The sequence below is a fragment of the Microtus pennsylvanicus genome, chromosome 9 (genome assembly GCF_037038515.1).
Source record: "Microtus pennsylvanicus isolate mMicPen1 chromosome 9, mMicPen1.hap1, whole genome shotgun sequence".
In the NCBI taxonomy this organism is placed as follows: domain Eukaryota; kingdom Metazoa; phylum Chordata; class Mammalia; order Rodentia; family Cricetidae; genus Microtus; species Microtus pennsylvanicus.
In genome coordinates this window covers 9,575,657-9,588,755 of record NC_134587.1, presented here as the reverse complement: position 1 = coordinate 9,588,755, position 13,099 = coordinate 9,575,657, and the positions used below count along the sequence as shown (strand labels likewise).

Genomic DNA, 13,099 nt, shown 5'->3' with positions numbered 1-13,099 from the left:
ATTCAAGTGCAGCCTGAAAAGGAAGCATGGTGTGAGCCTCATCTCAAAAAAGAAAAAAGGATAGGAGGCTTGAATAAACATTTATTAATGGAAGATACATAAATGACTAACAGGTACATGAAGAGATCAAGTACTATCATTAATAATGAGGAAAACGCTAATCAAAACTACAATGGGTACCACCTCAAACAAGCTAGGAAGGGGGTTAACCAAAACCTGAGACAACTAATGTTGGTGAGAACATGGAGAAGCTGGCAAATCTGAATGGTGCTGGTGGGAATGGGAAATGGTTTGGCTGCTACTGAAAACAGCATGGCAGTTCCTTAATGATTAACCCCAAAAGACTGAAGTCCAGATCTCAAAGAGGTATCTTTACCCTCTGTCAAGAGCAGCTTTAATATTTACAATATTTTTTAACAGTCACGGTATGGAAAAAAAACCCTTAATAGTCATGGATGGATGAGTAAAAAAATGAGTATATAGTCAATGAAATGGTCTTACTTTGGCTTTCTTTTTTTGTGTGTGTGTGATTAAAAACACTAACCAAAAGCAACTTAGGGGAAAGGATATGTTTTGGCCTATATATCATGGGTCACAGACCTCTGAAAGCCAAGACGGAAACTCAAGCAAGGTAGGCAGCTGGAGGCAGGAACTGATGCACAGACCATGGAAGAGTGCTGTTTACTGGCTTGCTCATCATGGCTGCTTCACCGGCCTTCTCAAACAGGGTAGCACTGCCCAATGTGAGCTGAACCCTCCCCACATCAATAATTAATCAAGAAAATGCTCCACAGACTTGTCTATGGGCCAGTCTGACAGAGGCAAATCCTCAAATGAGATTCCCTCTTCCCAGATGTGCCTAAGTTTGTGTCAAGTTGACAGCACAGGAATGTTTAGCTTTCAGAAAGAGAGAACTTTTTCCATATGATAAATATAGATGAACCTGAATAATATCATGCTAAGTGAAATAGGCATGCCCACTGGGACAAACTACACATCTGCATAGGTGTGGAATCTCAAATAATTCAATCCATAGACACAGAGACTGGCTGCCGGGGCCTGGGGCCAGAAAAGTGACAAAGTTTTAGCTCATCTACTACTTTGTTTGTGCCACGTTAACAGTGCTATTAACTAATCACCAGTGCCTAGCTAATGACACTGGATAGTCACCTGTGCCTAAATAATGACACTGGCTAGTCAACGGTGCCTACTTAATGACACTGGCTAGTCAACGGGGCCTACTTAATGACACTGGCTCTTCAACAGGGCCTACTTAATGACACTGGCTAGTCAACGGGGCCTAGTTAATGACACTGGCTAGTCAACGGGGCCTAGTTAATGACACTGGCTAATCAACGGGGCCTAGTTAATGACACTGGCTAGTCAACGGGGCCTACTTAATGACACTGGCTCGTCAACGGGGCCTACTTAATGACACTGGCTCGTCAACGGGGCCTACTTAATGACACTGGCTAGTCAATGGGGCCTAGTTAATGACACTGGCTAGTCAATGGTGCCTACTTAATGACACTGGCTAGTCAATGGTGCCTAGTTAATGACACTGGCTAGTCAACGGGGCCTAGTTAATGATACTGGCTAGTCAACAGGGCCTAGCTAATGACACTGGCTAGTCAATGGCACCTCATTAATGACATTGGCTAGTTAACGGTGCCCAGTTAATAGCACACTTAAATATTTAACAAGGTAGATCTTATCTTCTTCTCACAAAAACAAACAAAATCCCAACATCAAAAGTAAAAAATCAAAACCCTGCCCGAAGCTTGAAGGACTCTGTTGTGGATTTCTAGTTGAGCTTTGCATATTTGTTTCTGGCTGCCATATTCCTACGAGCAGAAGCGTGATATTCACAGCCCCTTCACATCATGTTCACATACTGAACACTGAATTCTAGGGAGGAGGGCATTAGTAAAGAACTTTAACATCCATGTTCACACATACACATCATGTTCTCCTTTTCTTCTCATCAGATTGGTATTTGCTTCCCAAGGATCAGGTGACAATTACTCTACCCTCTGCATGTCTGGCAGGGTGGTGAACATGTAGGAGCTGCTCACACACACGTGAGGGATGAATGATGAGGAGGTGGAGAACATGCCAGGGAAGCTGGAGCAGTCTCCTTTCAGATCTGAGAAACAGTGTGGACAACAAGTTTCAAGACTGTAAGTATGCTTCTCTTTTAGTGTGTTTAACAGTGACATACCATGGGTATGTAAGAGTAAATTTTTCTGGGTCACATGGGTGTAGGAGGGAATTCTGCAAGAGGCTGTTTCGAAGATATGTCTGACCCAATGGGATCATTTTAAGAAAAATATTCTAGCAAATATGTATGGGAAAAATAAAAAAAAGAAACAATGTTGTACACCTTCACAAAAGGTAATTTGTACCAGAAAGGCAGTACCAATAAGGGAAGTAAAACTGTGGAACATGGGAAAATAAAATCAGATTACAAAATATCTTAGCACTAATGGAGAGATGGACCAGTGGTTAAGAACTCTGACTGTTCGCCCAAAGGACCCAGGTTCAGTTCCCAGCTTCCACAGCAGATGGTTCACAACTGCCTTTAATTTCAGTTCTGGGGGATCTGATACCCTCTTCTGGCCTCTGTGTCTCTGAACTTACGTGATGTACATACAGTAAAGGAGGCACTCACAGAAACACATGAAATAAAAACAAATCTTTAAAAAGCAATGCTTTGTGAGAATCTAGATACAACGCGTTACTTCCGAGTTATGTAGAACTCCTCCTGCCCATGAAATGGCTGTGAAGTATACTGTGACTAAGCAAACCACCAGGGCCTTTTGCGAAATGCTTCTTTCTGGGTTTTAATGAGAGGCACAATCTTTACGGTCATCTTAAGGATCTAGACTTGCACTTGGAGTATCAGAACCATCAGCGTGGAGAGTAAGGTGAGAAGGCTGTGGTGCTGGGGCAGAGACAGCACAGAGAGCACAGCCTTCCGGACAGCAGAGGCAGAGGCATGGCTCTTTATTATTTTGGGGTCTACACAGCAGAACACTATGCCAGGGAACAGAAGTGACGTTCTTACAGGGACCACATAGGCGACTTTTCCAACCTCCTAGTTCTGCTCATCAGTCTTTCCCTGTCTGACGGTAGAGGCAGAGAGAACCCCAGTATGCACTAATCTGGACTATTTTTGTCGTCTTTGTCCCACATTCAAAGTGAGGAGAGGGGGAGTGTGCTTAAGATAAAATACACATTGCAGTTCCTTTAACCTCTTGTTTACAGAAAAGCTACTCCTTTAAAATCTCACGTGGGATACTCCATGTTCATGTCCATAAAGGACAGTTCATTACTGTAAAAAATTAACGAGACACTTCAGGCTAACCACACTAATGAAGATGAGGCAGGAGGAGCTGGAGCTTGAGGCCAGCCTGGGCTACATAATTAGTTCAAGGTCAAACTGGGCTATACAGTTACATTCTATCACAAAATTGAAAAAAAAGGCACAGAGATTAAAACATGATTTTTGTTTCATTTTCAAAAATATGTAAATATGTTTAATATAAAACAATACAGGTCCTCAGAATAATTTTTTTGTTGGGATTTCTTGCCATCATAAAAATTGGTTTGAAAATAACAGGTCCACGATGTTGCACTACGTACTCACTCAGTCCACACTTCTTACACACGTGCCAGTTGCCAGCACTTTACCACATGTGGCAAGAAAGGGAAAGAAGGATGGGGAGAGGAGAGAGTGGTGGCACGGCTGGTGGGCACGGCACAAGGAATCAGAAGGCACAATCACTGCACGTAACATTTCACTGCAGTGAAAGAAACAAAACTCTTAGATACGTATCAAATAGAACAGCAGAGGGCCTGGATCTGTGTTGTGTCCTAGGAGGGAGAGGCCTCTTCAGCGTGAGTGTGGCCACTGCTGCCCTCTGGTTACCAAGCGGCAGGATGCTGTCTGCTGGCCATGTGCTTGCTATCTCTTCATCTAGCAGGTCCTGACTCACTAGCCTTATTGCATAAGGCTCCTGCCATGGGATTATCTGAATTATATCACCAATTCACACTTTGGGACTGTCTGTACATGGCAACACTAAATCTGTTAATATCTGACATCTCCCATCTGCATGCAGAAGGCAAGTAGTACATGGAACTAAAATCACCCACTTACCACCTTAACAAATACACCAATGTCATCATAAAGTACTATTCACTGTAAGTTTTCTGTGCAGAGCTAGGAATTAGGTTCTGGGTCTTGCTCACGCTGGGCAAGTGCTCTACCACTAAGCTATGCCCTAGCTTTATAACTGCTAATACATTTTTCTTTTAATTAGTTAAGTTGCCCAGGTAGCCAGATTTCTGTTATTACTTTATCTCTTCTTGATTTTTGTATTATACAACCTTTTGATTAAGCAACTAATTAGACAAAACATTTTATAACTCAACTTGGAGGGAATAAAAAATTAAGAGGATTTTGTTGTACACTGTGGTACATGAAACACTCAGATATTCTTATGTAAACCCCACTCTGCCTGGGAGCTGAGTGGGAGCCCCCAGGATCATCCAAGGCTCTCTACCACACTGTAATCTCTACTACTAGGTGGAAGGGGAGACTCAGTCGCTCTTCAAGTATAAACTAATTAATACAAATCCAGAAAAAAAATGCCCAGTCAGAGGTAATATGTCATAATAAAGTAGTGACTATCATGAGCCTAGAGGGCCAGGAACTTAAGTTTCCTACTACAGAAAGAGGTTAGAGACATTAAGCATTCAGGCCACATAAGCAATGGTACACATCACAAGCAACGCCCCAGGACACATCAGCGCTCAGTGTCCTTCCCGGAGCCTGAAAAGTAGGCTACAATGACTGAGCAGGCGGGGAAGCTAGCTGTTTCTGCTTTGATTTTGATATTTTTTTGTTTTCTACATGTGGTTATTAGGACAGAGAAAAACTCTTTAAAAATTTTTAAAAATTTGCTTTATTTAGGGCGTGTTTTGGGGTGCAGAGGTACTATGGGGAGTTGGTTCTCTCCTTCCATTATGTAGGTCCCAGAGATAAAATCCTTCAGCCAGGAGCCATGGAAGTACCTTTACCTACAGAACCATCTCACCAACTCAGAATAGAGTAATTCTTAAAAGAAGTTGATTAGTTAAAAATATATACAATTTTATGTTAATTAAATAAAGCATATATACAGATTGAAACATCACATGATACCTAATATATATGTACAAATTTATGCGTGAACTAAAAAAAATAAAAACTATGGGGTAATATGTGATGTTATCATACATTATATACATCTAATGCTCAAGTTGGGATAAACGTGTCTCCTGCAACATTTATTTTATTTTACTTTTTTGGTAAAAATATCCAGAATCCCTTCCTCTAGCATTTTTGGAATTATGCTAAAATTAACATTGACATCTTACTATACTATAATATAGAATGTGGTATATTTATTTCTCAAATGATAACCTCTCTAGATACAGTAGCCTTTCTATGATGTAAGTAACAACAGAGGGGAGGGGAGGGAAGAGGAGGGAGGGAGAGGTGGGAGCAGAAAAGGAGAAAGTGTTACGTAACAACAGATTTTTTTTTTCTCCTACAAATCTCCAATCACAGGGTCAGCTGCTCCGAATGGCCTTGCTGAATGCTTTCACCAAAGGTAACCGGTGTCTTGGATTCACCCCCAAAGAAGGGCTGACAGCTGCACACAGCACCAGGCAGCATTACATAACAGGAGCTCAAGAGGCACCCTGAAAGGAGGCTTTGGCGAGGGCGAAGCTACTCTGAACACACTCCACTGAGAGAGAGATAGAGAGAGAGCCACCGGCAGGTCACATGACTGACAATCATCATGGAAACACTCCAGCTTTCCCACAGCAGACCTGACTGCAAATGTGGACAAGCAGTGCCCTTCTAAGCCAGCATCTGTGTGGGAGTGAACTCCTGCTGGGGGCTGGAATCCTTTCAGGGATAGTCTCTGAAGTCAACTATGACCCTTTCTCTTTTCTTTTCTTTTTTTAAAATAATGTTACTCCACAGGCACATTTTAAAAATAATGGAGCTATTTATAACAGGAAGAGTTGGATTCTGAGACTCCTGACCTTAGAGATTTTAAGCACTGTGTGCCATGTTTCCGTCTCCCAGGAGGCTCTTCTTGACGAAGGACAGGGGTTGGAGAGCAAGTCTCAGCTGGGCCTCAGCTTCTACTCCAGAGAGAGAAGTCCCCATGTTTTATGTGTTTAAAACAGAAAAAAACCCAAATAAAGAAAAAGAAGGACGCTGAGGGTAGGGACAGAGTTTGCACTGCTTGCCCAGCACATGCAAGGTTCTAGGTTCTGTCTCCAGTTGTGTGTGTGGTGGGGTCTTTATAGTAACCTGGGTGGCGAGGGTCACACTTGATCACACAGCACTCACTTCTTATAAAGCTATGTGAAAAGAACTAAAGATATGATCTGCAGGAGAGGGGAAAGGATATGCTTGTTTATGCAAATTTTTCAACAGACGTGTTTACTTCCAAACAATGACAAAAAATATTTACAGAAACCGACTTAGCACTAAAATGACAATCTCACAGGCCTGTTTTACCTAGTAAACTAGACTGCACCTCTCTGAAGATGCTTTGGAAGTCCCAGAATTTCTAGAACATGCAGGTGATTCTTGCTTACAAACTTAATAGCCATTTTAGGGGGCCATTTTCCTTGTAAAGTCCTGCAAGACCAGGCAATAAATCACGAGTCCGGTAGCCGGCTCATTTGTTTGTCTGTTTTCTTCTGGATCTTAAAAGGCTGAGTTGGTTTACGACGTGGCTAAGACTGGGCGTGCTCATGATTTCCATCTCCTGTCAAGGTTTGATCTGCTGAGCTGTCTCAACTCCATTTTAAAGCAAAAATGCCAGTTGAAAAGTAAGGTTCATATGATTAACCCCAAAAGGTATGAAGACTACAATCTATTCCTAACTATAGAAAATGCAGGGTACATTGAGGCATAGTGTTTTTGTTTTTAGCATGAGCAAAATAAATGCTGGTGTTAAAAATCAGGGTGGTTTATAAAGCTGGGGTGAAGTCACTTGATAGAGAGCCTGGTGCCTCTGATATGACAAATAAATATTTAAAAGATTGAATAAATTAACAGATCAAAGACAAAAATTTCGAGCTCTAACATCTTTTTGTAAACAAATATTCCCATTCTAACATCAGCATGAATGATTTTCTGTCTAAATGGAATATTCTTGAGCCTTAGACAACTTTTAACTATCAGGAAGTTACCACAGAAATGCTGGCTCATCTGCTGTGAAGTGGAACTGGTTCTCCTCACACACGATTTCACTTTGCATACCCCTGAACTAGAATGCAAAGGGCACAACTTCAAGGCCTTATACCATGCAGTAAGTACAGGCAAGATCTGGACACCGCTCAGGCCATCATACACATCACCTTCATAAAAGAAGATTCAGGTACACTGCATAAAACATGCCACAGCAGTAATTAAAAACAAAGGTGAAAGCCAACCCCGAGGAAGTGAAGGGAAGCTGTCAGTCACAGCCTCTATGGTTGCAAGGCAGCAATTTTCCTTTAATCGTGGTCAGTTTATTAACGGAGGGAGGAGAAAAGACAGAAACTATGGGAAAGGCACACCATCTGCTCACTCCAGATGCAACTGCACATGCCTGCTACAGCAAAGCCTTTGACCAGAACCCAACATGTAAGAGCTAATCCCCCTGAAATCACCAACAAAGGTATTTAGACATACTGCAACACAGATACATGCAATGCCTAACTCATGATTCGGAGACCTTTATAATACTTACCAGTGTATACACAGTAATTAAAGGGAACATTACTACAGCATCTGAGAAAAATGGGGCTGGAGTTCTATGAGCTTTATTCACCTCTTCCTTAAATAAAATTGGGATTTAGACATCGCTTTCCTTGAATAGCAATAACACTGCAGTCAAATCATGCAATTTTTCAAAGGCTTTGGAAGATGAGCCTTTAACACCACACCTTCTAAGTACTGAGTGCTTCTTATAGGAAAAGGGTCAGAAACAAACATTCTTACCTTAAAATTGTGAACCTTTTCATATTTTGGAATTTGTTCATTTTCTTTCAGAGTCGCTCTTCTAACAAGTGATGTCAACTGCGAATAAGCAAAGAGTTTCAGAGGTTGCCAGATCGTCACGGACGACTTTTGAGAACCCAGTTTCATTCCCAATGCTGCTATCAATAAACCTTGCTGATGGCCCTCTTGTTTTGGTTTGTGAACTGTAGCTCTGTTAGTTTTCCTCCCCGACCAAGACTCTTTGGATGGCATTTTGGAATCCAAAGGAAGGAAAAAAACAAAAACAAAAACAACCTTGTAGCAAGCAGCCTGCGACTGTCGGAGAACTCTACTCAGCTAACACATGAGCATTGCTGCAGCCAGTTCAGAATCCTAACCTAGAGAGCCACGGCCACACCACACGCCAGAGCACGGGGAGGTGCGGGAGGGTGATGAAGCACTTCTTCACAAGGCCGATTAACACGCAAATTCTCTCTTTCTTTTTTTAAAACAGGGCTCTATATTTAAGCTTCTGGAAACTTAAGAGTCTGGAGAAGAAATCAGTCTGTGCTACCATACAGAACCTGCAGTATCTCTCTCTGGGAGTCCTTTAAAAAGCCAGACAACTGTGACAAACGGAACATCGCTGGAAGCTTTCTTCTCTGCTCAGTACATCAATGTCCATTCTGAATGAGAGATGCCTACATACAGCCTGCAGTCAGTCGCTAGCAACAGACACCGGGAGAACTCACTTGCGGGAGGGGGTGGGGAGGGAGGGATTTGCAGGAGGAAGCACTAGACTGGCTACAGTAAGAGAGGAGACAGCCAATGAAAACCCAGTAACAGTATTTAAGTACTGTGTTCCTCAACGCACTGTTTCCCCCTCCTCTCCTGCAAGATTTTTCTTGCTGGCTCAAGGAAAGAAAAAAAAATATGTAGGAAGGTAATGAGTCATCATTAAAGGCAGAGGAAAATTAGCACACAGCACCAGGTTTTCATTTAAGAACAAAACCAACCAAACAAAAATCTCTACTGCCAGGTAAACTGTGAAAGGCCAGCCCATGTCTTTCTTTGTGCATCACGTGAGACATGAGCTGCTCTGAGATGAATTGAGCCTTCTTGTTTGTGCATTGTGATGGCTGGCTAACTAAAATCCACTTTTATTAAAGATGAACAAAAATGGCTACATACTTTGATGAGAAAGAAAGGAACTTAAGTGTTGCGTTTCCCCCAGAATAGAAAGCATGCATGTGGCACTGCTTATATCCTCGAGAGTAGTTTTGTCTGCACTCTGTGTATTAAGTTGGAGATCTACACAATTAATAACACCAATATGCTAGTTTTCTAGTCTCAACAGTCTGAACTCTTACCTCCCTGAGGAAGGGAGGTAAGAATAATCCCTCAGTTGCACAGAGCCCAGGGGCAGTGTGGCTGCGCTTACCAGACTCTGGTACATTTGAAAAGAGGGGCTGCTAGCTGAGACTCCAACCCAGTTCTACTCACTCAAGAGCAATGACTACAGTTCCTTAAGGAGCTAGGAGAAATTCAGTCTGTTGCCCCATTCAGGACATGAAATCATTATATAGCCCTGGCTATCCTAGAACTCACTACAGACCAAGCTAACCTTCAGTTTACTGAGATCTGCCTGTCTCTGCCTCCCAAGTGCTGGGACGAACAGTGTGCACCATCATACCCAGGTTCAGGCTTTCCCATTTGGCTCTTTAACCATCTCTCATCTATTTCCTTGTGCTGGCTATATAATGACTCTTACAATAAATCTGAAGTCTTGTATTTAAACTAATTGGGGGCTGGAGGCTGTAGCTTAGCAGTAGAAGCATGTGTTTGGACTGTACAAGGGCTTGGGTTTGAGCTTTAGACTCAAACCAAACCAAAGCAGAAATTCAATCAACTTAACCACTAAATGCATATTATCTCAGTTTTCATAAAATATAGGAGGTATTCCACCAAAAATTCTAATTTAATTATTATATGAGACATCCTGAAATTATATTAAGACACTGGAAGCAATAACTGGTGTGTGCCTGTGTGCACCTGTAAAGGGAAAGACTAATGCTGGCTGTTGCGGTTGGTAAGGTCTAGCACCTTCTTTTTCTGAGATAGTGTCTCTCACTGAATGTGGAGCTCACTGATTTGGCCAAGGAGCTGAATGAGGGCCAGGGCTCTGCCTGTCTCTATCTTTTGCCCAGACACTGCCATACTATGATTCTATGTGGGTGCTGGGACCCAAACTCAGGTTCTCTTGTTTGCACAGAATGTACTCCTGCGCCATCTCTCCAGCCCCATGACTGAGGGCCAATTATCTTTATTTTCTTGAGTCTACACACAGTTACTTTAATTATATTTTATAGTAATGAAAACATAATCCAGAGCCTCAGGCATGCTAGTCAACCACACTAGATCCTTTGTAGTAAAAGAAATTTAAGCAAATGACAAAGGGAGACAGTAACATTTACTCAAATGCATGGCTCAGTTTTACAAATTCAGGCTTAGATGATCGATAGATTATAAAATGATACTGAGAGGAGACACACTGGAAAAATGCTTTCCTGCCTAACAAATGATTCTTCGGCTCAGGCCTAGACTGTCCTGTGACGACAGGAAACATAAGGGCAACAAGTCCTTGGTTAAGTTCAGCTGAAAGTCATGTTAACCCGGTCCTCAGTAGGCATCAGATTAAAAAAAAAACTAGGCCCCAAAGGCAAACATAATGGTATTTAATTTTTCAACAATGTATAAAGCAAAGTTCCTAAGTTAAAGAAAACAATTACAAGTGTAATCTGAATGATGGGTTTGTTTGGTTTTGTTTTTCTTAAATATTTTGGTCGAGTTCCTATTGTGTTGATATCAACCCTTGTGTTTCATCTAAAATAACTGAAATTCAACTTTGCACAAAAAGAGTAGGCTTGCCCAGATAAATGAATGGCCAGGTAAGTAAATATTTTGTCTAGAGATAAAGTTTATTAAAGACTCAGCAGAGTTCTATAGTTTTTAACTTTTCTATTAATCAAGACATGCTAAGTTAATTACAGCTTGGGCAGCAACTAGGCCTTGAAGGAGATAGAAATCAAAACTATAGGATCACTGTATGCATGCATGTATGTATGTAGTATGTATACCAAATAGCTATACCAAATAACTGCCAAAGGTTTGGCCAGTACTGTCCCTGCAATACAAGAACAATCATGCTACTTTTGTGTTAATTTGGGGGACCAGTTTCAAGTGCAAACTCTGAGACTCTGAACCACTGTAAATGTTCTGATGTTGTAGACAAGCGTCTATCATTACACTTCCATGTATCTGGCCATGTATTGTTAATTATGGCTATAATTTGTCAGTGAGTACTTGTGTACCAGGCACTCTGCTGGTTACAAATCTAATCTCATGAATCCACAGATAAACCTTGTAAGGCATACATATATTATCCTTATTTTGTATTTCAGAGAATTGAAACCCACGAAACTAAATCCCCAAAGTTGAATAGACAGGTGGAAGCAGACCTGAGATCCTAACCAGTAAGGTAACTATAATAACAACCAGCCTGGCAAGACAGGCCCATGATTTCAGCAGTAGCATGAAGGGTATGGGACAAACCAAATGCTTCTGGCTGAATTTAAATGAGATAACACGTGAGAAGAATTTGTCATGATTTTGAGCCAAGAAGTAACTAATAAGTAAGTTTGCCCTTCTTTCCTTTATATTCAAGGGTCTATGTTTCTGAGATTAGGGCTAGTATAATATGTGACTATGGATGAATTAAAAACCCAAGGCCAAAGGCCGGAGAGATGACATGAGGTGCTTTGGGGATAGAATTCTAATTTAACCCATGGTGTATATAGCTGAGTGCTGGGATTAAAGGCATGCACCACTACTGCCCAGCTCTCACAGTATCTGATTTTAACACAAATTCTTAAGAGGTTAGTACTCATCCTAGATCATTTGTCTTCAGTACATTATGTCACCAGGCACTTAGTACTGCTATATGTAGATTGTGCTGTCTATTAGATTCAATGTTAACCAAAATTTCCAAGTGGACTTTAAGTCAAACATTAGAGTCTTCTAGATTAGGATTTCTAAATTCCTTAAGTCATGTTCATATTAATAAATATTTATGTTTCATAGGAAACCTCCATCTGCTGGGTTGCTAAATGTTTCAGTCACCTCAAGAATCAGATTATAACTTCTAACTCGTTCTTCATCACAGTTCCTATTGCAGTAACCTAATATTGATCAAAACCATACTATCTAAACAGATAAGGTATGTCATGCTGGGTCAGTTGGGGAGCACGTCAGAGTAGAGATGGAATGGGGCAGTGGGGATACAGTGTAGTGTACTTCATCTGGCAATGGTAACAGAGGTCTGAAGGCACACGACTTCACTTCCTTAAACACCAATACACAAAGAAGGGTCCTCAGGAACATGGTTCAGACATGACCACTGTCCACCGCACCATCTGCTGTAAACTACTCTGTGCCGTGACTCTACCATGTGCATGCTTTACAGCAAGATGACGATATTTAAGCAATACAGCTAGATGTGGGGAGATCCAGACCACTGTGGGTGGTGACATCCCTGAGCAGGTGGTCCTGGGTGGTATAAGAAAGTGGAGTAGGCAAGCCAGTAAACAACCCCGTCATGTGTGCATCAGTTACTGCCTCCAGGTTCCTGCCTTGATCATGACCTGACTTTCCCGGATGGATTATAAACCTTAAGATGAAATACCATCCCCCAAAGAAATAAAATTAGTTTCCTTTTGGGTACTTCCTGAAAAAACTTTTTATATCACATCCATAATATTTCAACTTATGAAATTCCTTCCAGTTCAAAGGTTTCTAATAAATTAGAGAAAACTTTAGTAATCTCTAATTTTGCTGCTGCCCTTCCTGCCCGAGACACTCATTAGACTGAGTATGTGGTCTTTCTTGAAAATCAATGCTTAATAGGGTTGGAGGCATAAGGATGAGGTCTGCAAATGAATGGTATATTAAGAGAAGGGACTGAGAGGTGACTCAGCAGTTCAGAGTACTGGCTGCTCTTCCAGA

General features: G+C 41.5%; 1 protein-coding gene across 4 annotated transcripts in view; it reads right to left on the bottom strand.

Annotated features, from left to right (window-relative positions):
* Chn1 (chimerin 1) overlaps nt 1–13,099 on the bottom strand; it is a 140,090-nt gene that overhangs the window by 36,360 nt on the left and 90,631 nt on the right. For 3 of the 4 annotated variants that reach the window (XM_075984863.1, XM_075984865.1, XM_075984864.1), the window contains one exon: nt 8,060–8,137. In XM_075984863.1, coding sequence (XP_075840978.1) covers nt 8,060–8,137 — 78 coding nt within the window. Of the gene's footprint in view, nt 1–8,059; nt 8,138–8,353; nt 8,780–13,099 lie in introns of those variants that run through there. The other variant, XM_075984867.1, reaches the window with a different exon arrangement.